The 23,237-nt window shown below is 44.4% G+C and overlaps 1 protein-coding gene and 1 long non-coding RNA gene across 2 annotated transcripts; both read left to right on the forward strand.

Annotated features, from left to right (window-relative positions):
• The first annotated feature begins 594 nt into the window (after nt 1-594).
• Nucleotides 595-3,296, forward strand: LOC148696049 (uncharacterized). Its single transcript, XR_015964263.1, has 2 exons — nt 595-1,124; nt 1,701-3,296. It is a non-coding gene; the product is annotated as an uncharacterized LOC148696049 (long non-coding RNA).
• Nucleotides 3,297-19,021: 15,725 nt separating this feature from the next.
• LOC137734576 (uncharacterized) lies at nt 19,022-20,930 on the forward strand. The gene has a single exon (XM_068473813.2). It carries the CDS (start codon nt 19,639-19,641, stop codon nt 20,599-20,601), a length of 963 nt encoding a protein of 320 aa, XP_068329914.2. The 5' UTR covers nt 19,022-19,638; the 3' UTR covers nt 20,602-20,930.
• The last annotated feature ends 2,307 nt before the right edge of the window (nt 20,931-23,237 follow it).

Raw genomic sequence — 23,237 nt, forward strand, 5'->3', positions numbered from 1 at the left:
AGGAATAAGATTTAGTGCTTTGCTCTGATATATGAGCATTTGGCCGAATTTCATTGATTTCTGTCCCCAAACGGCATTTTAAGTTTTGAGGACAATGTTTGGATTTTGGTACTTTCTTAAGAAATTTTCAATTCTTTTATATTAAATTCCCAACTAGGGTTGTGGTAAACTACAAACACATATGTTAAGGCTGTTGAGGCTGTTGAGGTTTTCTTAATGGTGAATCATATTACTATTGAATTTTGGCTTAGAGTATTTTCTTCAATTTTCATGTTATACTTATCACACTGGATAAAAATAATAATAATTGAAGAAGTTAAAGATGATATTGTAATAAGATGAAGATTTCACAATAGTCGTTGTCTCAATTTTTTCAATACAAATAATATATTTACAATAAAAAGACGGATATTTGAACTAAACTACACAATGAGTCTGCTAATCATAATAATTTGGTTCAAAGTCGTATTCAACGAGAAACTTAATACTTTTAACTTATCATATAAACGAATAAGTGTCCCCACCCCAATTCTTATATATGTATTAGTTACATGTGAGTGTGTGCCTAACTCTAAACTTATGTATAAACATAAGTATGCCCACCCTAATTGCCCTAACCCTACAGCTGGTTCCAGAGAAACCAACATGATCGACTAGTACCGGGCCCATGCACCCACTTTTTCTATGTGCAGCCCTTTCTTTCTTTTTCTTTTCTTTCTCGTAAAGTAAACCTAATCATGTATTTAATTATGACGTACCACCAACTCCAATATTTCCTGGGACCTAATAATACTTTTCATTCAACGAGTAAAAGTACTCTCTCCCCTTTTGTTTCATTTGGAGTAACGCGATCCAAATAAGAGAAGAACACCACCTGTATAAGAGATGAAGATGATCATATCAGAGTTTATGTATCATGAAGGAAGCTGGTAACTTTGAGGGGAATGTTGCCTGGTACAAGATTACCTAAATCGGTAATTTCTTGGACCAGGCTTCATTCCCCTCAATTACTGTTTCCATCTAATTTGCCAAACATCTCTCTTCATGTAAATTATTAGTTCACCAATCCCGATGCCCCGCAGAGATGATCGAAACCTGATCCCAGATGATCGATGGATCTTCAGGTATTTGAATTTCGACTAAACCCCTTTTTTCTGCTTATTTTGACAGATTAGTTCAATGATGATGCGGGCTTAGTTTGATCGTACTGCAGGTATGAAAAAAGAAAGAAAAAAAATCAATCATTTGCTTTTGACTTATGATTCATGTCTTTCAACATTAAGACTGTTTGTGAATTTCTTTCAGTCTTTTCCTTCTTGTTCATCATTGAATAGATCTTTTGTCATGATGAGCACAACCCTAAATTCTAATCTGTGTACTTGTCTTTGGCCTTAGCTGGGGTTAAACTCCCTAGGGTTTTTATTTTTTTATTTTTTAAGATCAATTGAAATTAGGGTTTTCATCTATTGTATAATCTGGATCCTTTACCCGATTACAAAATGAGTAACTGTTAATTACTTTAGTTGTAGTGGTAGTGGGCGGCGGGTGGAGTTTGTAGAGCTGTATTCACAACATCAGTTCAGTATAAGATAATATTCATCTCCATTCTCCACCCTTCTCAGCAGCTTTACTAATTAATATTCTACTGATCTGACTATATTATTTGTTCCATTGAATAATGTATTGATACATGCTTTTAGTGGAAGACATGGATTCGAATCTTATTTGTATCGTGGATGAAATTGCCGTGAAGATATATCGGCACCGATCAGAGTGCGTACATACATGCATATATATATATATATATATATATATATATATATATATATATATATATATATTCTGCAGTATTGATTCCTTTTATTGTGATCGGTTTCCTTTTGTAAAAGAGGTATTTCTTTCATCTTTTGAACATATATTTCTTTACAATGCATGCCATCTATCCTTTTGATGTTTGTGCGTGTGCACGTGTATCTGTCTATGGAAATCTGAGAGAGGTTTTGTTAGATCAACTGAAAATAATTTCAGTTAGAAAGAGAGCAAGAGCAAACACATTCTTTACCAGAAAATATAAAGTTCCGTTAGGTTATTTCTATTTCAGTTTGTTCAATTTGTATACAACATGATCATCCTGCACATTGCTCAATTACATTTGTGATCACCAATCACCCATATATATTAGCATAGACTTCCAGAAACACACACACACAAATATATATATATATATATATATATATATATATATATATATAAACAGTTCAAATTGTAATCGGTTTGATCAATATTCCAATATCCCATCCTTTTTAATTTGAACCTTCATTTTCTTTACACCGGCAATACTATATATTGCGCATTAATCACCACAAAAAAAGCTGACAATATCCACTGATCTTAGTTACACGTGATAAGGTGGACAAAATGTCTATCGATGAATGAACGTGATAAGGTAGACAATATCCACTGATCTTAGTTGCACGTGATAAGGTCCGCAATACTATATATTGCGCATTTTTTTTACTCCCTCCCATATTTAGATATGCCAAGCCGGTTATCTGTTTCTTTTTCTGGCCTGCAGACTAATTAAAATGGAGTGATGTTATTTGGATCATAAAATTGACACACTTATCAATATATGTAGCTCTTACATGTAATAAGATTTATTTTTACAGAAGACTGGAGAAAGTGTTGGCAAATGCATCCAGTGTGTGTCTCAGACTCTCAATAGTTGTATTGTTTACAATCACGTGTGCATGAGCACTAACACTGAACTCTTATCTTCAAATAAACTATTTCGAAAAATTGAGAATCGAACAAAATGAGCCGAATATTGAATTGAAGCCGAAAAAAATCGAACCAAATTGCCCATTTTCAACGATACATTTATATGGGAATGCGAACTGGGATTAGTTATTGTACTGGATCGAGCAATAAGCATGTATAAATGCATATGGTGTTTCATGCACGTTCTTAGTTTCTCATGTACTAAAGGTTGGTAAGCTAGCAAGCTTGTAGTACTGTCTAAAGTTTAGGCCAGGCCACAACCGCGCGCATGATTAGTAAAACAAATATTAATTTGACAATTTATATGTTATTATATGGTGTGTAGTGGGTTGCAGGTGAGCAATATGTGCGTGACAAAGTTAGAAGGAAAAAGACTTGTATCTATTCTCCGGGGGGAATGGAAAGTACTGTTTACTGGAAATGTAGGTTTTATGTATTTGGTAAATCAAATGATGTAGATGTTGGTGATTTAATTATTACTTAAGTATTAATCATTAATATGCTTATTTTTTATTGATGACATATTATTTGATTTAAAATTTTAGTATCTTTAGCATTATTCTTTATATATATATCGCAGCTGCAGTCAAGTCGATGAGGCATTATGCCTTAATGCACTTTTATTTCCGTTCATTCCGCTAAATGTAAAAGATGAGGATATGTTAATAATTTTACTTTAGTTTTTGGGATCGACAAAAGCAAAGTTTTCTGGTTTTATTTGTGCAAAGATATATTAATCTCAAGAGTGATTCTTTAAGAATGGCTGCACTGGCTGTGGGTTGCATTATTGCATACACCAATTCCGGCCAATTGTGGCAGTGCAATAGTTGCTCTGCTCCCATTATATTGATTTCCACGTGAGAAATAAACTTATTGGATTTGAACCGGATCGTCCTAATTTATATCTTATTCGTTTATTAATCAGATGTTCGTATTCGTATTTTGGGATTCAACTTGTCAACCTAGCTGTATTTGATATGATTCGTAATTGGGTAATGATCGAATTCCATGTTTCAAGAATAAAAATATTAAAATTTTATTAGTAATATTTGTTCTTCATTTGTGTTTGATCAAATTTGTGTTTCGTTTGATGTCTGGACCACAACCACATGATTATCGTAAAACAAACATTTGACATTTCTATATATGTATGTATCTGTTGACCCTAAAAATTACAAAATCTACGTGGCGCGCAGGCCGAGTAACTAATAAGCTAACTACGTCCTTCGGTCGAATGCGGGGCGTGCCAACTCGTCGGCCGAGCCTGGCCGAGGAGTAAAATTTGTTGATGTAGCTTTGAGCGCGTTGCTGACTTCTTTAACTTGCGATTGCGACCGAGGAAGGAACACTCTCGGTCTCTGGGTTCTACAGCCTGAAGACAAGGCTGCTAATTCTGCGGAGTTCACAAATCGTCCGAGCCCGATTCGGTCACTGTGATTATATTCGTGAGAGTATAAGCACGTCGAATCGAGACCAAGGTGTATGGGCACAGGTACTCGAACGTGATATATGTCTTGATGGTAAACGTAGTTCGGCCGTCGGAATGCCGAACCCTGAAACTCACCTGTGAGTATCCAATCATAAAACCACTCGGCGATCAGTACGCCGAGCAATGTGATTCGCAACACCTAACTATGCCGAGAAAGCTTAGCAAGGTGACCTCTGCCAACAAAGGTTCGAAAACCTTTCTCGACCGAGACTTGGATAGATAATCGGTCGACCTCGACGCAGTGCTGTTTATCCAAACTGAAGATGCTTCTCGGTCGGCTGATTCTGCGGCAGCAGTGCTGTTTATCCAAACTGAAGGTGCTCGCCGGGCGCTTCCACAGTGCTGTTTATCCAAACTGAAGGTGTGTCGGCAGAAAAAAAAAAGGAAAAATCTCAAGATGTTGAGAGGTTTTGCGCAGGGCAATTGTATGCTGATCTGAAGGTCCCTCGAATGTTGCATGATCTCGTGTATTTATAGTACCCCATTCCTTGAAACCTCCTCTGATTTGGATTGGGAGTCCTTGTCCCATTTCGATTCTGGTTCGAACAAACCTACTCCCACTGGGATTCTGAATCTTCCTCCCTTTGAGGCTTTATTTCTTGCTGGTCGAGAATCCTGGTCGCACCAGGATTTCCTCAATCCTTCCTATTTATCTGGACCTCTTGAGATAGGATTCGGCTGACCCTGCCAGCTGGCCCGGGTTTTATTATCCGGCTCATAGCATCTGTTATTACCTTGGGCCGAGCACATCTGACTGCTCGGCCTGCCCAAGATATTTTGGGCCCAAACATTGCCCCCTCGCTTCTGAGGTCGCCGACTGTCACCTCTTGGTCGGGCCTCGACCTTGAAGAAGCGAAGACATTTATTGCTTTTTTGAACTTTACTCCCTTAATGATCATTATTCCTGCATATTTATGAGACATGATTGCACTTTCCTCGTCGCCCCCAACGCGTGGCCACGTGTCGATTCTCCGCCGTTCTTAAAAGCTTCACTCATGGGCCTCGAAACCGTGCACTAATTGAACCGTCTCATCCTTATTAAATGCATTGAACCTGTCGCCACACGCCATCGTGCGTCCTGGATTTTCGACTCCTCGATCCCATTTTCGCAGGTTCCCAAAATATCCGAAATGATTGCAGACTTTCCCGGTTACATTTCCCCCCAATCTGAACCAGCGCTTTTGAATTCCAGACGTTTGATATTCATTCTGAAAAGCCTATAAATACCCACATTTCTGCCATTCGCCTCTTACGCCCTCAGAAACTCCAGAATCTCTAATTTCCCATCTTTGTTTGCTCAAATCAAACCTTCCAGACCTTCTGCAATTTTTCAGTTCTTCCTTCTGCAAATGGCCTCCTTTATTTCGAAGCTTTCCGATGAGATCAATAAGTGCAAGTCATTCATCGATCGCAGCGCCGTCAAGACGCTGCGATTTCAAGAGGATATGGCCACCACCCACCAGATTCTGGGTCCCCTCTTCAAAGACGCAGTGCCGTCGTCTGTCACCAACTTGCTCAAGGAGCAATGTCTAACCCCCCCTTCTTCAAGGGTTTGACTGGTCGAAATGGTGCTTGGCCCGTCCTCAAGGAGCTTGGCCCTCGACCACCACGGCCTGGGCCGCCTGGGTCGACCGAATGAGCTCCTTCTTCTCCAAGGAGTGGAAGGCTCTCGGCATCTACGATGCCATTATTCTGTCAACCATGGAAATTGCCATGGATAAGGAGCTGCTCATGGCGGCCCTGAGTTTATGGTGTTCGGCCACCAACACCATGGTCCTGCCTTTCGGCCCTCTCGGCCCCACCATCCTCGACGTCTCGGCCATCCTTGGGACTTCCTCGATCGGCCTTCCTATTGACACCGCCCTTTCCGGATTCCCTTCTCCTCTCGACCTGAAGGCACTATTCGACGAAAGGGCTGTCGAGACGCTAAGCCGGGGTGATCGGGAGCCCTCAAGGGAAGAAGTTCAGAAGCTCCACAAGAACTTCTTCAACTACAACACTCTCATTCTTCATTTCGCCGGCCGAGGCGAGGAAAGCCTTAGGAAGGGAGAGCACGAGGCCTTCCTCTTCTACTGGTACAACAAATTCATTTGTTGTACTCGGTCGAACAAATGCCTGGTGGAGAACATGCCTGTGGCCCAGGCACTGGCTAATGGTCGCTTGCTGGCGCTCAGTCCAGCCATACTCGCCAATCTCTACCGTTGCCTGGCCGAGGCGACCATTGGCAAGATCGACCCGCATCAGAACGGACCCCTCTGGGTGTTCCAACTCTGGTTGCAGGTTTACTTCTCTACTCTTCGACCGGAGGTCCCTGCCTTCCAGCGAACGGCCGCCTTCGGTCTTCAACTGGCATCTCGACCGGCACCACCTCACCAGGCCGACGAGGTTTTCAAACACTTCCTCGGCCTAGATGTCCTCTCGGATGACGAGTTCCTGGTGTGCCGGCGCCAGGAGTACCCTTCCTCGCTCAAGCTTCCTACGGCCACGTGGGCCGCGTCCGAGGATGCGGACATTCGTCAACGCTGGGGGTCGTTTGTTTTGGCTCGCGACCTTCCACTGGGTTGCGATGCCCGCCGAGCTGGCTGGGAGGTCTACCACCCCCATTTTGTCACCCGGCAGCTCGGCTATATTCAAGGCAGCCCCGTCCCCCTGCTCGCTTCTCGGTCACTCCTAAGTCGGGGGCGTCTTACCGGTTCCTCTGAGAGGGAGTGCAAGACGTCCGACCAGGAGTTCCAAGAGAAGTGCAGGAAATTCAGGATTCGGCCGGCGGTCCCTGAATCTCTGGGAACTGATACCTTCGGGGACTGGTGGGAGGAGTATACCGGCAACTTCTTCGGCGCCCCGGCCGAAGATCTGGCGAAGAAGATCTTCGGCGACCGCCCTAGGTCAACATCCTCGACACAGCCTAAGGAGTCGACCCAAGGTAGTCTTTCCGTTCTTCTTTCCTCCTCTGTTTTACAACTTGATCCTCGTTGCTAATTACTTCGCTTTTCAGGGGTTCGCGTGCCGAGGACGGTGGAGGTGGTCGTCGCGGTGGCAAAGGCGAAGAAAGCGCCTATGAAGAGGACCCTTGTCACCGAGCGGTCGATCCCTGCCAAACGCCCCCACCAAGGGGCCGAGCCGGCGGAAGAGGCCCCTCGTCCTTCTAAGCGCGTCAAGAAATTGGCGAAGAAGGGCGACCGGGAGATTCATGTCGTCCCCAGTGACACTACTGGGACGCCCGCTCCTGCCGGCTCTCCATCTGTGCCGGCTGCCCAGGCACCTCCGACCTCGAATCCTCCAGCCGTCTCCCAGGCCGATCCAATCGTCGCACCCGCATCCGCTCATACTTCAGAGCCGGTCGTGGCGCCCGAAATGGGGAAATCGGCTGCTCCTGCCGAAACATCCCCGACTCCAACGGTCGTTTTGGAGGTATAATTCTGCTTCTACTCTTGTTCCTTCAGGTTTCTTGGTCGTAAAATAATCTCTTTTTGTCCAGGATGTCGAGAGCGAGAGCGAAGAGGTCCCCCTGGAACGCCGTAGCCGACCAGTCAGCTCTCCTCCCGTCTGTCCTTCTCCGGTTATCGAGGCGGCCGCTCGACCGACTCCTCCAGTGGCGGATCGTGGCAAGAGACCCATGGCCGACCCTGAGGCCACGGCCGAGTCGCCGATTCATCCGCAGGATGCAGATCTCCCCATTCCTCCGCAGGAAGTCTCTTCGGCCTTTGTAAGTCTTTCTTCTTTTGTGTTGATTCTCTTTTGATACATGTTTTTAAGACCATTAAATGTCAGGTGCCCGAACATTCATTTCACCGGCAATTTTATGCGCCGAGGGGCGTTGTTTATATTTCCTGGCCGCCATCGTGGCCATCAAATGTAGATGACCTCCATCGGCCGCGTGAATTGCGTAGCGGTCTGAGGCACTGGGCTCGGCCATTAAGTTCCCTGGGTTCGAGCAATGACCCAGAGGGCATGGCCGAAGTTTCCTCTCGGCAGGTCTAAAACATTCTCCTTTTTCCTTTATGCACTACATCACGTCTTTACTGTTCTTCACCAAATTTTCCTCTTATGTGCAGCCGTCGTGGGAAATGGAGCTTGACGCTCTACTCCAGAGCACGACCGGTGAGGCCGGCTCCTCTGCTGCTCCGACCGAATCGGTGGGAGCCACGCCCGCCGAAGTCTTCGTGAAGCTGCACGAAGTCTTGTCTCTGACTGCTTCTCAAGCTCTCCGGTGCAAAGGCCTTGACTCCGTTGGAGAGTGTCTCAATGACCTCGCCAGCGGTGGTCATCTGAGCCCGGAGGGTATCTCTTTCCTTACCGACCTCTTGGAGCGAACTCGGCAACACTTTCTTGTCTTCGAGCGAGCCTTGCAGGCCGAGGACGACTTGAAGGTGGCCAAGGTCGCGCATGAGGCCGGCCGAGTGGAGATGGAGGCACTCAAGGCGAAGAAAGCCAAGCTGTCCGAGTTCGATCGCCAGATCTCTGACCTCCAACGTCAGATTTCTGACCTTCAACGGCAAAGGTCGGCCGCTGCTTCTGAGCTTGAGAAGGACTTTGAGGCCAACAAGACTCGGCTAACGACCTTCGCTGCCGGTGCACGGCGTATCCAGCAACTGCAATGCAACAAGAAGACCCGGCAGGCTGAGATAATTTTGAGCGAAGCCAAGTGGCTGGAGCTAAAAGCTGCCCTCGAGACCTTCCTCCCTTCGACCCCTTAGGAATTTAATCATTGTATTTGTTCTCTTGTAATGAATCTTTTGTTATCAATACAATGGTTATTTTGCTATCAGTATAATGGTCTTACTCTTGCATTTCCCATGTAATTGGGTAGTACTTCTTTAAAAACTTTCCATTAATCGGCAATTTATGAACTGAACCCGTCCGATCTCTTAGATGATATGCCCCCTTGCCGAGTACTTTGTGAACGATGAATGGCCCTTCCCAATTCGGCGACCACTTACCAAACCTGGGATCTTTAATCCCGACGGGCAACACAGTTTGCCAAACCAATTCTCCTTCGCCGAACGTTTTTTGTCTTACACGCTGATTATACGCTCGCTCGGCAATTTTCTTTTGTGCTATTAACAAGTTAACTGCATCGATTCGACTTTCTTCTAAGTCTTCTAACTCTTGTCGCATCGCTTGACTATATTCAATACTGTACAAATCACTCTGCTCGATTATTCGCAACGAACTTATACTCAATTCGACCGGTAACACGGCGTCGTGTCCATAAGTTAACGCGTAAGGAGTGGTTCCAGTGGCCGACCGGGGTGAAGTTCGGTATGCCCATAATGCTTCACTTAACTTCAAATGCCACAAACCAGGCTTCTCTTTTACCATTTTTTCAAGGATGCCGATCAGCACTTTGTTGCTTGCCTCGGCCTGTCCGTTTGCCTGTGGGTAGTAAGGCGTAGATTGCTCGAGTCGGATATTCAATCTTGCCGCGTATTCCCTAAACCTATCGGCCGTAAAAATAGTGCCATTATCAGTTATGATCGTTTCTGGCACGCCGAATCTGGTCACAATATTCTCCTCTACGAAGTTGCATACCTCTTTAGCCGTTAATTCGGCGTATGACCTTGCCTCGACCCACTTAGTGAAATAGTCAGTTGCTACAATTATCCATGCGTGTTTCGCTGCCCCCGATGATGGCGTAATTTTGCCAATTACATCCATTGCCCAACCCCTGAACGGCCATGGCTTAGTAACCGAGTGTAGCAATTCGGCCGGGGCTCTCTGAACGGGTCCATGAATCTGGCATGATACGCATCTCCGCGCATATTCGATGCAATCCTTTAATATATTGGGCCAAAAATAACCATGTCGTCGGAGCAACCAACTCATCTTTCGTCCAGATTGGTGCGCTCCGCAAATTCCTTCATGTACCTGGGCCATTACTTGGGCAGCCTCGTGTGGGCCGATGCACAATAGTAGTAAACCATCTTCGCCCTTGCGATATAATTCATTTTGATACGACACGTAATTCGTCGCGAGCACCTTCGTTCTTCGGTCGTGTTTCCCATTGGGGTTATTGAGGTACCGTAACATCGTCTTTCTCCAATCATCCGGTTCTACTTCGACGGCGCATACTTCTATGGGATCTCCTCGTTCTAACAGGGATGGGAGCGACATCACCCTTGTACGTATTACGTGCGTGCGTTGGAGAGTTTGCTGATTAATCAAAACGGGGTACGAGCGTTGACCCGTGTTCGTAATTTCCATAATTTGACTTAGTTTGCCCCCCATGAGTTGTGCTCCGGAGGCGATCTGGGCGAGTTCATCGGCGTCAGTATTGTGGATACGTGAAATGTGTTCAAATGTGATTTGGTCGAACGACTCGGCCAGGTAAGTGGCGACCATGTGATAGGGAGCTAAAGTACAACTCATGCAACGAAACACGTCGTTCAGTTGGTTAATCACAAGTTCGGAATCACCAAGGACGAGAACGCGGGGGGCCCGTAGATCGTGTAAAACATGGAGGCCGATAATGAGGGCTTCATACTCGGCCTGATTATTGGTGCAGCTGAAATCTAACTTGAGAGAAAAACACCATCGGCAGTGGTCAGGCGACTGAATTGCGATGCCGACACCTGCCGAGGTCGAAGTACTGGAACCATCAAAATGCATAGTCCAATGGTTATTGCGTGTGGTGACGAAACCGATGTCGACCTCGCCCCCCTCAAAACCATAAGGGGATGGGTGTTGTGCCAGGAAGTCGGCGAGGGCTTGCCCCTTGACGGCCTTTTGGGGTACATACTGAAGGCTGAACTCGGATAAGGCGAGTGTCCATTTCCCAATTCGGCCTTTGACCATAGGCCGAGTCAGCATGTAACGAATTACGTCGGTTTGTGCGATGACTTGCGTAACTGTGGGGAGCATGTAATGCCGAAGCTTGGATGCGGCGAAAAACAACGCTAAGCAAAGTTTTTCGACAGGGGAATAATTAAGTTCTGGTGAATTCAGGTGGCGGCTAAGGTAAAAGATAGCTTGTTCGCGGCCGACGTTGTTATCTTGTGCGAGTAGGCACCCAATGGATTCAACAGCTGCCGAAATGTACAATTTGAGGGGTTTGTTGCGACAAGGTGGAACGAGCACAGGTGGGGTGGAAAGGGCCACCTTGATTTGCGTAAATGCAGCTTGATGCTCTTCGCGCCATTCAAATCGGTCGGTCTCATTCAGTTTAAGGAGTGTAGAGAATGCTTTCATTTTACCGGCCGAATTGGCGATGAAACGACGGAGGAAATTGATCTGCCCAAGTAACGACTGAAGCTGCTTCTTTGTCGTCGGCGGTGGGGCGCTAATGATGGCGCGGGCTTTATTTTCGTCGACCTCGATGCCGCGATGGTGCACCAAAAATCCTAAGAAATTACCGGCCGAAACACCGAAAGCACACTTGGCCGGGTTCATCTTGAGGTTGTTTTTGCGCATGCGAAGGAACGCTTGCCTCAGGTCGTCAAGGTGTGTTTGACGACGTTTGGATTTTACGACCACATCATCGATATAAACTTCGACGATTGTACCGATTAAGTCGTGGAAGATCATATTCATGGCTCGTTGGTATGTGGCGCCGGCATTCTTGAGGCCGAAAGGCATGACTACCCATTCGTAAGTACCAAGTGCCCCTGGGCAACGGAAAGCCGTCTTGTGGACGTCAGCTTCGGCGATGAAAATCTGGTTATAACCCGCATGACCGTCCATAAAAGATAGCAGTTCATGATTAGATGCGGCATCAATTAATAAATCTGAGATCGGCATTGTATATTCATCCTTGGGAGTAGCCAGATTTAGATTACGGAAATCGATGCAAATGCGAAGGGCACCGTTTTTCTTTAATACGGGGACGATATTGGCCAACCATTCGACATACCGAGCGGTCCTAATAAACCCGGCTTTTAGAAGCCGAACTAATTCTTCCTTAATGTCGAGTTGTACTTCGTTTGAAAATCGGCGAGGAGGCTGTCGAAAAGGCTTACACTCCTCCTTGATGCGTAGCTCATGCTCTACAAGGTTTCGGTCGAGGCCTGGCATTTCATGATAACTCCACGCAAAGCAATCTTTAAATTCGTGGAGTAGTTTTTGGAGTTCGACCTTCATGGACGGTGGGAGTAACGCACTAATAAACAATGTTCGAGGATCCTCGGCCGTGCCGACGTTCACTTCCTCTAACGGGTCCTTGACTTGAGGTCGATGGTCTTCGAGTTCGGCCGGCGCAGCCTGAACTTTATCGAAAGATAGAACGGGGCCATTATCTGCTTCGGCCAGAAATTCGATTAAATTGACGCCAGAATGTGGTTGCTTGGTAATGGCGTACCAATGGGCCAGCAGACGTTCCATTGTAGATGAAACCGCGGCCTGACGCCGTTCTTGTGTGGTGTGCTCAATCATCGGCATTGATGACCAAGTTCGCCAAGCCAAGTTTCGCCGAATCCTGTTGGACAGTCTCGGCGCCGACCTCAATCACTTTTTGTACTGAAATTCTCGTCGGCCGTCCATCCTCGTTAAGGCCTTGGAGGGTGATGTAGCCGACGTGATCATCATAATAGCGAGCCTGAATCATGTTGGTTTCAAATGGTTGGTTATCGGCTGGGTGAACTACGACCGATTTGCCATCCCAAAAGATGAGGACTTGGTATAATGATGAAGGAATGCAGCTGGTTTGGTGGATCCAGTCGCGGCCAAGTAATGCGTTATAATCCGTCTTGGAATCAATGACAAAGAATGCCGTCATGTGTTGACGACCGGCAATGCTAACTTCCAACGGGAGCACCCCTTTGGTCTGAGATTTGTCACCAACAAAGCTGCTCATAGTGATCCCTGACGGAATGAGTTCATTATCAGAACGGCGTAAAGCCTTCATGACGGATATTGGCATAATGTTGACTGTGGCTCCACAATCGACAAATACTTTAGAAATGGGAAATCCTTCGATGTGAGCCGTGACATACAACGGCTTTAGGTGTTGGAGATTAACCGAGGAGGAGCGGGGAAATAGCTCGGCCAAAGCCGCTTTGAGGTTATCTCCACTCTGGTTTTCTCGATCGTCGTCATTTGCGACGAAGTCTACTTGTGTGGCTTCCTCGGCAACTACATCCCCGTCCAAGAAGCTTGACTGGTGGGTACTTGGTTGGAATTCAGCTGGTAGAACGTGTACCATACTAATCTCCATATGTTCGAGGACCGAGGGGCCCATGGGGTCATGGTCGTCATCTTCCGGAGAACCATCTTCTGTAGCAGTCGTTGGAAAATCCTCGATCAAACTTTTGAGTTCTTCGGTAAGAGCCGGTATCCGAGACGTGGGAACCAAATCGAGTGCGGGTGAGCCATTTCCTTCGGCGATGTGGACTGCCGAAGATTTTCGTTGGTCCTTTGTTACACGGGCTCGTTCTTCATATGCAATACGGGCGTTCCTTGTGTCTAAATAGGTATCCAATCGTGCTATCCGTTTTTCCTCGTCGGCCGTGAGGCCGAAGAGCGATACAGCCGAGAAGACTTCGAAATAATAGCGTAAATGCTGAAGGTCTTCGAGCGAAAAGGGTAATTCGGCGGCGTCGATATCTGTATAAGGATCGACCTCAAAACCAAGGACCCGAGCCTCCCGTATATGTTGAAACCTAGCTTTAATGGCTGGATCAGAAGTTTTCTGGATAATTTGCTCGGCATCAGGGCAAGTTAGCGCTAAGTCGAGGGCTTCCTGACATGCCTTGGGGAGTCCGTACAAGTCATTTGCGGAGTATTTCTTATGAAATTCTCGCATGTATTCCATGGATGCACCGAGGAACGGAGGGTGTAAGTTGCGCCGTATTTTGATAAGCGGCTCGCGCAGTGGTAACGGAGAAAGTTTCCTTTCGGCCTCTTGTGTAAAGTACTCTAGACGAGCTCTCGTTTCCCCAGGCCGGAGAAGGATCTTAATACGTTTCTCAGCCTCCTCAATGGTGGTTTCGAAATCAGCCTCCGCTACTTTCTTCCCCTCGGCTAACTCGGTCATGATAGTCGGGGTTGGCCGTTCGCTACTATCTTCCACGGCCTTTTTTGGTTGCCATTGATTGGCCGGGCTGGCCTGCGCTTCTTGTCGCCGAGCCATGCAATCTATCCGTTGACGACGACGTTTTTGGGATTTGGACAGTGCCGTATACAAACCAGTCGGAGAATTGTAACTGTACCAGCGTTGATCCGATGTCCTTGGTGGTTTGAAAGTTTTGCGATCGGCTGGTGAGGCTGAACTATTAGCATTGCGCGAGTAATAATCCTCATTGTAGAAAGGTGCGTCGAAATCCAGACGCCGCCTGACCGAGGTCTGGTCTTTCGGCCGTACTTGTGGGCCGAGTCGATCAAACACTTGATGTCGTGGACTTAACCCTGTCGACGATGTTGTAGAGGCCGCGGGTGGTGTTGAAGATGTCTTCCTCCCAGGCTCAACTGGTGTTTTACAGTGGTCACATAACACCTTTGATCCATGAGCCTCGTCGGAACTTGACCTTGTCATAGGCTCATCGGCGGGTGGCCCCGATTGTTCCGCTGGTGGTGCATTCGAAAAGATATCGAGCTGTAGTCTTGTGCGACCATTCCGTTTATGGACATGTTGCACCGGTACGTATTCGGCCTTCCCTTTGTTTTTAGGAAGGTGAGCATCCACCATACCAATCGTCGTTGAAGGGAAAGGATTAACATCGACCGCCATCTTTTCCGGAAATTTCAACTTTCCTTTTTCGATCCAGCTTTGAATTGTGTCCCGGAACACAACACAATTATTGGTTGCATGCTTATTAGAATTATGATACTTGCAGTATATCTTTCCTTTTAATTCGTCGGCCTTAGGGATAGTATGTCCTGGCCGAAGCTTGATGATCTTTGCTGCCAATAACTGATCGAAAATTGCATCAGCTTTGGTGATATCAAAAGTGTATACTTTTGATGACTTGCCCGTTTCCTCGGCGGTCAAACGGGTTTTGGCGTCTTTGGTATTTACTTGCGCCAAAGCCTTGCAAACATAAGGTTTGTCTATTATTATCTCGGCCGCGTCCACACTAACATACTGAGGGTCTTCACTTTCGGCCGATGCATAGCTCACCGTGGGGTTCTTATACAACGTCCCCCGGGATGGTGACTTCGATATCTTTTCTTCTCGGAGCAGATAATCATATTGTTCGACATGTTGAGCAAGTTCGTACATATCCCGAATATTTGCCCCCAGAAACTTCTTTTTGTACTCCACGTCTAATCCGTTAAGGGCGATCCTGACGAACTCCACTTCGGGGAGTGGTACTCGGCACCAATTCCTGGCCGACTTAAACCTTGTTAAGTACTCCATTGGAGACTCGTCGGATGCTTGAGCCATCCTGGCCAAGGATGATACGGATATCTCCATCCCTGGCCGATATAATTGTTCATGGAATTTTTCGACCAACTCTTCCCAACTCTGCACAGAATTGGGTGGAAGATTAATGTACCAGGCGAAAGCTGAACCTGTCAGTGAAAAATTAAACAAACGTAGTTTGTAGAAGTCGCTATTGACGTCTCCACACTGCGCTGTGAACCGAGCCACATGTTCTAATGAGGATAAAGACGACTCCCCGGCAAAGAGACTGAAATCAGGGATCTTAAATCCTCGTGGGTATTCAAACCTTTCTACATAAGCCGGGTATGGATGAATGAATTTTGGAAACTTCGGCCCTTTCTTCAGGGCCGAATCAATCATTCTCTGGACTTCGGTCATGTTTACGGAAGCGGCTTCTTCTCCCTGGCTTGGTCCCTCGGATCTATTTCCTGGTCCACCTCTTCTTTCTAAGGTAATTGGTTGCGGTCGGGCGGGCCCTCTCTCGGCTGGTATTGGCACATTCGTCGAAATCTGCCGAGGTGGGCCGACCTGGCCATCTTCGAAAGCTTTACTAACCAATAGTTCGAGCATTCTGGTCTGTGTATCGCTGTTACTACGTATTGCTTCTAGCAAATCATTCATCTTCTGACCGATCGACTGCTCGACCTGACGATATTGTTCCTCCAGTCGTCGCCGAAGGAATGTCCTCGTTGGTGGATCGGAACCTTCCCCACCATCGTCATCACAATCTTCCACAATCCCTTCCATGAACATTCCAGCTGTTTGATTCGGGACTGCGGGGTTGTAAGGTTGCCCGCCGAGACAGACTTCATTCTCTTGGCGTGTTACACTTGTGGCCTCGGGCGGCGCAATTATGATCGGATTTTTTGTAGAGTGCAAATCCTGCCCAAGGCCTTGCACTGGTAAGTCAGTTGTTGACTTTCCCATGGTTGTTTTCTGCTTCGTAGACCGTGTCTCAATGGTCATGAACTCCGAAGGTTTAGCACAATGGTCCCACTGGGCGTGCCAAAATGTTGACCCTAAAAATTACAAAACCTACGTGGCGCGCAGGCCGAGTAACTAATAAGCTAACTACGTCCTTCGGTCGAATGCGGGGCGTGCCAACTCGTCGGCCGAGCTTGGCCGAGGAGTAAAATTTGTTGATGTAGCTTTGAGCGCGTTGCTGACTTCTTTAACTTGCGATTGCGACCGAGGAAGGAACACTCTCGGTCTCTGGGTTCTACAGCCTGAAGACAAGGCTGCTAATTCTGCGGAGTTCACAAATCGTCCGAGCCCGATTCGGTCACTGTGATTATATTCGTGAGAGTATAAGCACGTCGAATCGAGACCAAGGTGTATGGGCACAGGTACTCGAACGTGATATATGTCTTGATGGTAAACGTAGTTCGGCCGTCGGAATGCCGAACCCTGAAACTCACCTGTGAGTATCCAATCATAAAACCACTCGGCGATCAGTACGCCGAGCAATGTGATTCGCAACACCTAACTATGCCGAGAAAGCTTAGCAAGGTGACCTCTGCCAACAAAGGTTCGAAAACCTTTCTCGACCGAGACTTGGATAGATAATCGGTCGACCTCGACGCAGTGCTGTTTATCCAAACTGAAGATGCTTCTCGGTCGGCTGATTCTGCGGCAGCAGTGCTGTTTATCCAAACTGAAGGTGCTCGCCGGGCGCTTCCACAGTGCTGTTTATCCAAACTGAAGGTGTGTTGGCAGAAAAAGAAAAGGAAAAATCTCAAGATGTTGAGAGGTTTTGCGCAGGGCAATTGTATGCTGATCTGAAGGTCCCTCGAATGTTGCATGATCTCGTGTATTTATAGTACCCCATTCCTTGAAACCTCCTCTGATTTGGATTGGGAGTCCTTGTCCCATTTCGATTCTGGTTCGAACAAACCTACTCCCACTGGGATTCTGAATCTTCCTCCCTTTGAGGCTTTATTTCTTGCTGGTCGAGAATCCTGGTCGCACCAGGATTTCCTCAATCCTTCCTATTTATCTGGACCTCTTGAGATAGGATTCGGCTGACCCTGCCAGCTGGCCCGGGTTTTATTATCCGGCCCATAGCATCTGTTATTACCTTGGGCCGAGCACATCTGACTGCTCGGCTTGCCCAAGATATTTTGGGCCCAAACAGTATCATATGGTGAATAGTGGGTTGCAGTTGCAGGTGTGCAAGGTTCGAAACAAAGTAATTACAAAGAAAAGGACTTGATATTTTGACAAGGTTGAACAAAAAGCCGTAATTGGAATGGAGTAGCATTCTCATCTCCTTCCTTTCCTTACCCTCCTCTCTCGCTTTCTTTGTTATCTTTCTTTCTCTATAAATATGTCAACAAAAAAAGTCGATATTGCTTAATCATAATCGTTCAAGTAGGAAAGAACTAGAAGGGAAATAAATTTAAAGAGAAGAAAATCATACTCCAACTAGAACTGCAGGTTTTATATATATTGCCACCTACAGACTGCAGCCAAAAGAAGAGAGATAAATTTAGAGAGAAGAAAATCATACCCCAACTGGAACTGCAGGTTTTATATATATTGCCACCTACAGACTGCAGCCAAGTGAGTCGATGAAGCATCATGCCATAATGCACTTTTTATTTCCATTATTCCGCCAAATGTAAACGATGAAAATAAATTCAATTAATAAATTGCACTCATTTTAGTATCACCAAAAGCAAATTTTCTGGTTCTATTTCTGCAAAAGATATATAAGTTTCAAAAGTGATTCTTTATGGATGCTGCAGTGCAATAGTTGCTTTACTCTCCATTGCAATTTACAGAATTGACTACAATATTTATAAATACTTAGTAATATCACCTTCTGAAAGTCATATTCATATATACTATTTAGATGTCACTACAACAAATCTAACTGTTATATTGTGATAGTATTACGTACAGTAAATATTGTACCAAAATTCACAAGATACAAAAATATACAATATATATTAAAGATGTGACCATTTAACAGAATGTATGGTTGCAATTATCTTACGTCTAAAATTCTAGTCTTACAATTATCATTTATCTTTTTATGCATATAAATATGATTAGGCTTGAAATTACCCAAATGTGGAATGGTATGTGCTAAAAACAATCCATCTAAGTTGTCATGCAGATCATGCTCAACCGTGTTAAATCCAATTACAGGCCGCAAAAATTAACAAAAATTCTAGAATATAAGGTTTTGATCTGTATCTTCTTAACTAACAATTTTAACTTCTTTTTTCCTCACCAAGAAGCCAACAATAACATTCTATTAATTCGTAGATAGAATTTATCTCAAAACATTTTAAAAATAAATAATAAAAATAATGTCTATAATAAAATTCCAAAAAAAAAAAAAATCTAACCGTAAAAAGCCGAAATGGAAGGAGACATCTCATTACACCACATTTCTCCTCCTCCCTTGACTCTCCCTCCCTCTCTCTAGCTATCTTAGGTTTCTAAACCCCAAATCATTGATTGCTCTTCCTTCGTTGCGGCTGTCTAACAGCCTGTTTCCCGGTGGTCGGGAATCGGGGAGAGAAATAAGTCTCGATCGTTCTCTCCCCAAATCTTCTTCCGACGTAAACCCCCTCCCAATGCCCTCTTCCTCCTCATTTTTTCCATATTCCACCTTTACCTCCTCCAATATTGTTCCTCAGTACTCTATCCAATATTTATTCACCATATCCATTCCATGCATAATCCCCGGTCCCACCAGGTTCCGCCGCCTCACTCACCGCCACGGCCACCAGCCTTATTGCCGCCCTTACTTTTGTACAACAACATTGATCACATCTCCTCTTGTTTTACCGTAGCCGCGTGGTTAGGTAGCAACATATCGATATCGATATAAATACATTTATCGATTACCCATCGATATATACAAAGGAGGACAAACAAAAGGAGGGTTTGTCATAGCTATATAGCAAATCCTTATATCCATCCTTCATCGAGATCATCAGATAGATCGAGAGAGAGATACAATATTATTGATTAACTAATTAATTGATTTGTTACAAATTAATTAATTAGTTAATCAATCCAATTGATATTTCGCTCGATGTTCTTCATTCCTTCGACGCCATTCCTCGACTCCGCCTTCGACGTTGCCACCTTACTATTCATCTCCGCCCTCATCGTCCTCTCCCTCCTCTCCCTCTCCTTCATCTTCCACCTCTGCTTCAAGTCCCGCACTGCCCTCCACCTCCAGCACTTCAACTCCCTCTGGACCGTCCGATTCCTCCTTGTCATATTCATCATCTTCTGGTCCCTCAACGAGCTCCTCCGCATCCCCACCCTCCGCCGCACCTACCTATACCCTTTCCTCTCCATCCTCGGCTCCTTCGAGGAGCCCCAGTTTTGCAAAATTCACGTGGCCCTCTCGTTAGGGTTCTTCGAGCCCGCGTTCCTCGTCACCCTGCTCTTCCTCGTCGACGTCTCCACTGAAAAGAAGACCCCCAATGTCTCCTGGGCCATCGCCTTCGTCCTCGCCACGTGTCTTCCCATGCTTCTGGTGCAGGTCCTCTTCCTGTTCTTCCACCCCTTCCACAAGCTCCACCTCCCGCTGCCGGAGATTTTCGTACGGAACTATGTCGTCCATAAGGTCGAGTACGGCAGCAGAATGGTTTCATGCACATACCCTTTGTTGAACACCATCATGTTCGCCGCATTTGGCGGCGCGTTCTCGATGTGGTTTTTGTTTTCATGCTGGAAGGTTTTGTCCTTGGTGATCAACAAGGGGCTGAGGTTAAGGATTTACACCCTTGCTGCAACCGTATTGGTGCCGCTTCCGCTGCAGATTATTCTCATGGGGATGACCGTGTTGTGGAAGCCGGACCACCCAGCGTTCACAGCCGTCTCATTTGCTGCGTTTTTGTCGACGCTAATTTGTGCAGCCGTGGGGCAGGGCATTTTGGTCATTAAGCCCATCGTGGACTCGTTGGCTGCCGGAGGGGATTGCTGCCGCTGGAATGGGAAGCCGAAGACGACGGAGGGGGTGGAGATAACTGTGTCGGCTGATTAAGTAAATCATTTATTGGACGTAAATTACAACACAATGCATTCGATGATGACGATGAGGAGGAAGACTAGATGTTAGAAATATGAGGGCCTTTCGGTCACTTCACCATTCAAGAAATCTTTGTTTCTTTTTTGGGTAATTAAGTACAAACATTATGGAGGAATTCAGAAGAGGAAAATGTGAAGCTCGTATGCATGAATGTTTGATGTGTTTTCCTTTCTTCTCCCTCTAGATTTGGTATAGAATTATCTTTTTCTTTAATTTTGGCTAAATTACTACAGATTGTGATGATGAAATGAGAAAATCATGTGTTGTCACACATTACTTTTCAAGTCTTCAAGCGTTTATTGTTCCCATACCAATGTCCTACTATACACATTTATATATAAATATTATATATATATATATATATGAAATATTCAAGCTGCTGCATGTTTATTTTATGGGGATTGGATGGAATGATTTAAATAGTTCATTAGGTTCTTTATTTAGTTTTTCAAAAGGATATTGAATAGTTATGGTAAATGATTTGTGTGAGATAAAGTAATATATAACGAAACTCAACTCACATGTCTCTAGTCATAACTATCTACTTATACAGTTACGATATTTCGATTATGAAGATTAAATCATGTTGATACTTCAATCTAGATGTAATAGACTTTCAGAGATTCATGCATATATCTTATGTACAAAGTTGCAAACAATTGAGAATACTTATGCGCACGATAATAGTTAATTTCTCTAGTACCACTCATATATATATATATATATATATGTTTGTTTTAAAAGGAAATCAACTATTAGTTTTGCCAGTTTACCTTTTTAAATGTCTAAAAGACTCATAAAGGCATTTCAATCTTTTTGGTCAGTATTGTGTGATTCACCAGCGCTAAAAATTGAACCTAAAACGCGTTGTGTGGAATACAGGCCTAAAATTCGTCCCAACCACCACCCTATAGCTGAAATCATTCCTTCTAATGAACCCGAGATTTTTCACTTGTAACAACATATTTTTTGTAGTGTAATTTTCATAATATTTTACTCAATTGCTTTCCATTATCATGAATTCCAGTTCAGGCCCATTGAGAAATGCACCTCATTAGATTGGCGGCCTGGTTATGCGATCGGATTGGACTTCTCCATGTCCGTCATTTACTACCAAACCCAAATCTTGAGCAGAGACGACCAGCAATTGCCCAACTCATACTTTCATGTATCAATGTTCATAATTTTAATCTAAATTACACTTTCTGTTTTATGTTATTTTCCGGTACAATTTTGTTTTGTTTACAACATGAAGTGCAGATTTTGATCATAAAGAAAAAGGAAAACGTCGACATATAATACAATTAGAATGTGTGTGCAACGAAACAACTGTAGTTTTATAAAATTATATAAGGATTGGGAAGCTAATGTGTGCGAGAATTTTATGTTGGACAGTTTTTATTTCTTTACTGAGGCAGAAACTCGGGGCAAAAAAAGATAGAGGAATATCTAAGAACACTTGGAAAGAGATTCTAAGTAAAGACACAGAGTAGTTGGAGCTCACAAAAGGCTTTGCGTAAAATAGAGTGCAGTAAAGTTCTAGAATTCATACAACTGATCACACTTAGTGGCATGAGACTTTATTATTGTTATTTTATTTATTAATATTTTGACCAGTAAAATTTGGAATATGAATAAGAAAGAAAAAGAAACAACCATATGATCATTCAAGAAATTTGAAATAGTTCTCGACAAAAAATTGCGCACCTACCTTAGTGCGTTCATATTGATTCTTCTTTGTCCCAAAGCAAAGTTCCCATTCATATTTTTTGATATAGTTTTGTGTTAAACTTATAGAGCACATTAGAACATCTTTAAAAGAGATTTTAAAATGTCAGTGAGCATCCAACCGGTAAGCCAAATGCTGATTTGGACTGAAGGAGGAGCTTCCAGCGTAAAAAATAGAAGCAAGAGAGGTTGATGCTAAATTATTTTTAATTTGATTAAGGGTAAGAGTAGGGCCTACCATGAATACAACCTATTTTGTGGAAAGGGATCCTCTTTGGATCCGTTCCTCTTAATCCACCAAATTAGGAAATCTGTGCTATTGAAATTTGATCTAACGGTTAAAGTTATTATAACTTTAAAGTGGCCCCCTGTTTGTAGCCGTTGGATTAAATTTCAATGGCACAAATTCTCTGATTTAGTGGATTAGAAAGAAGAGATCCCTTTCCCTATTTTGTTTCTTTGAAATAGTTACTTTCCACCTTCTTTAATAAATAATTCATAAATATTACAAAACATAAAAATATCTGGTGGATTAAAAAGTTTTGCATGATGACAAATTGCCACATAAGTCATCAAATTTAAAATTGATGTTTGAAATTTGACATCTTCTTTGGATATGCTCTTAGCTGGTCTCGCATGTATTTTTGTATTTGTTGAATCATTTTCAGTGCGTCCATAACACGGGCACATACGTCATGTGTTGTTATACAAGTAGAGGGATAATTGAAAAAAAAAAAAGAAGTTATCTCGACTTGTATAATGACATATACCGTAGCATCACATATTCTAGATACATTAAAAAATCTCTTCCATTTCAGATATCAACTTTTAAATATGTTACTCAACATTTTGTTGCCACGTGA

This window comes from Pyrus communis, chromosome 7 (genome assembly GCF_041283825.1).
Source record: "Pyrus communis isolate YQ-2024b chromosome 7, ASM4128382v1, whole genome shotgun sequence".
Taxonomy (NCBI): domain Eukaryota; kingdom Viridiplantae; phylum Streptophyta; class Magnoliopsida; order Rosales; family Rosaceae; genus Pyrus; species Pyrus communis.

Coding starts and splice junctions, on each gene's coding strand:
- LOC137734576 (XM_068473813.2), top strand. CDS start 19,639: ATGTTCTTCATTCCTTCGACGCCATTCCTCGACTCCGCCTTCGACGTT.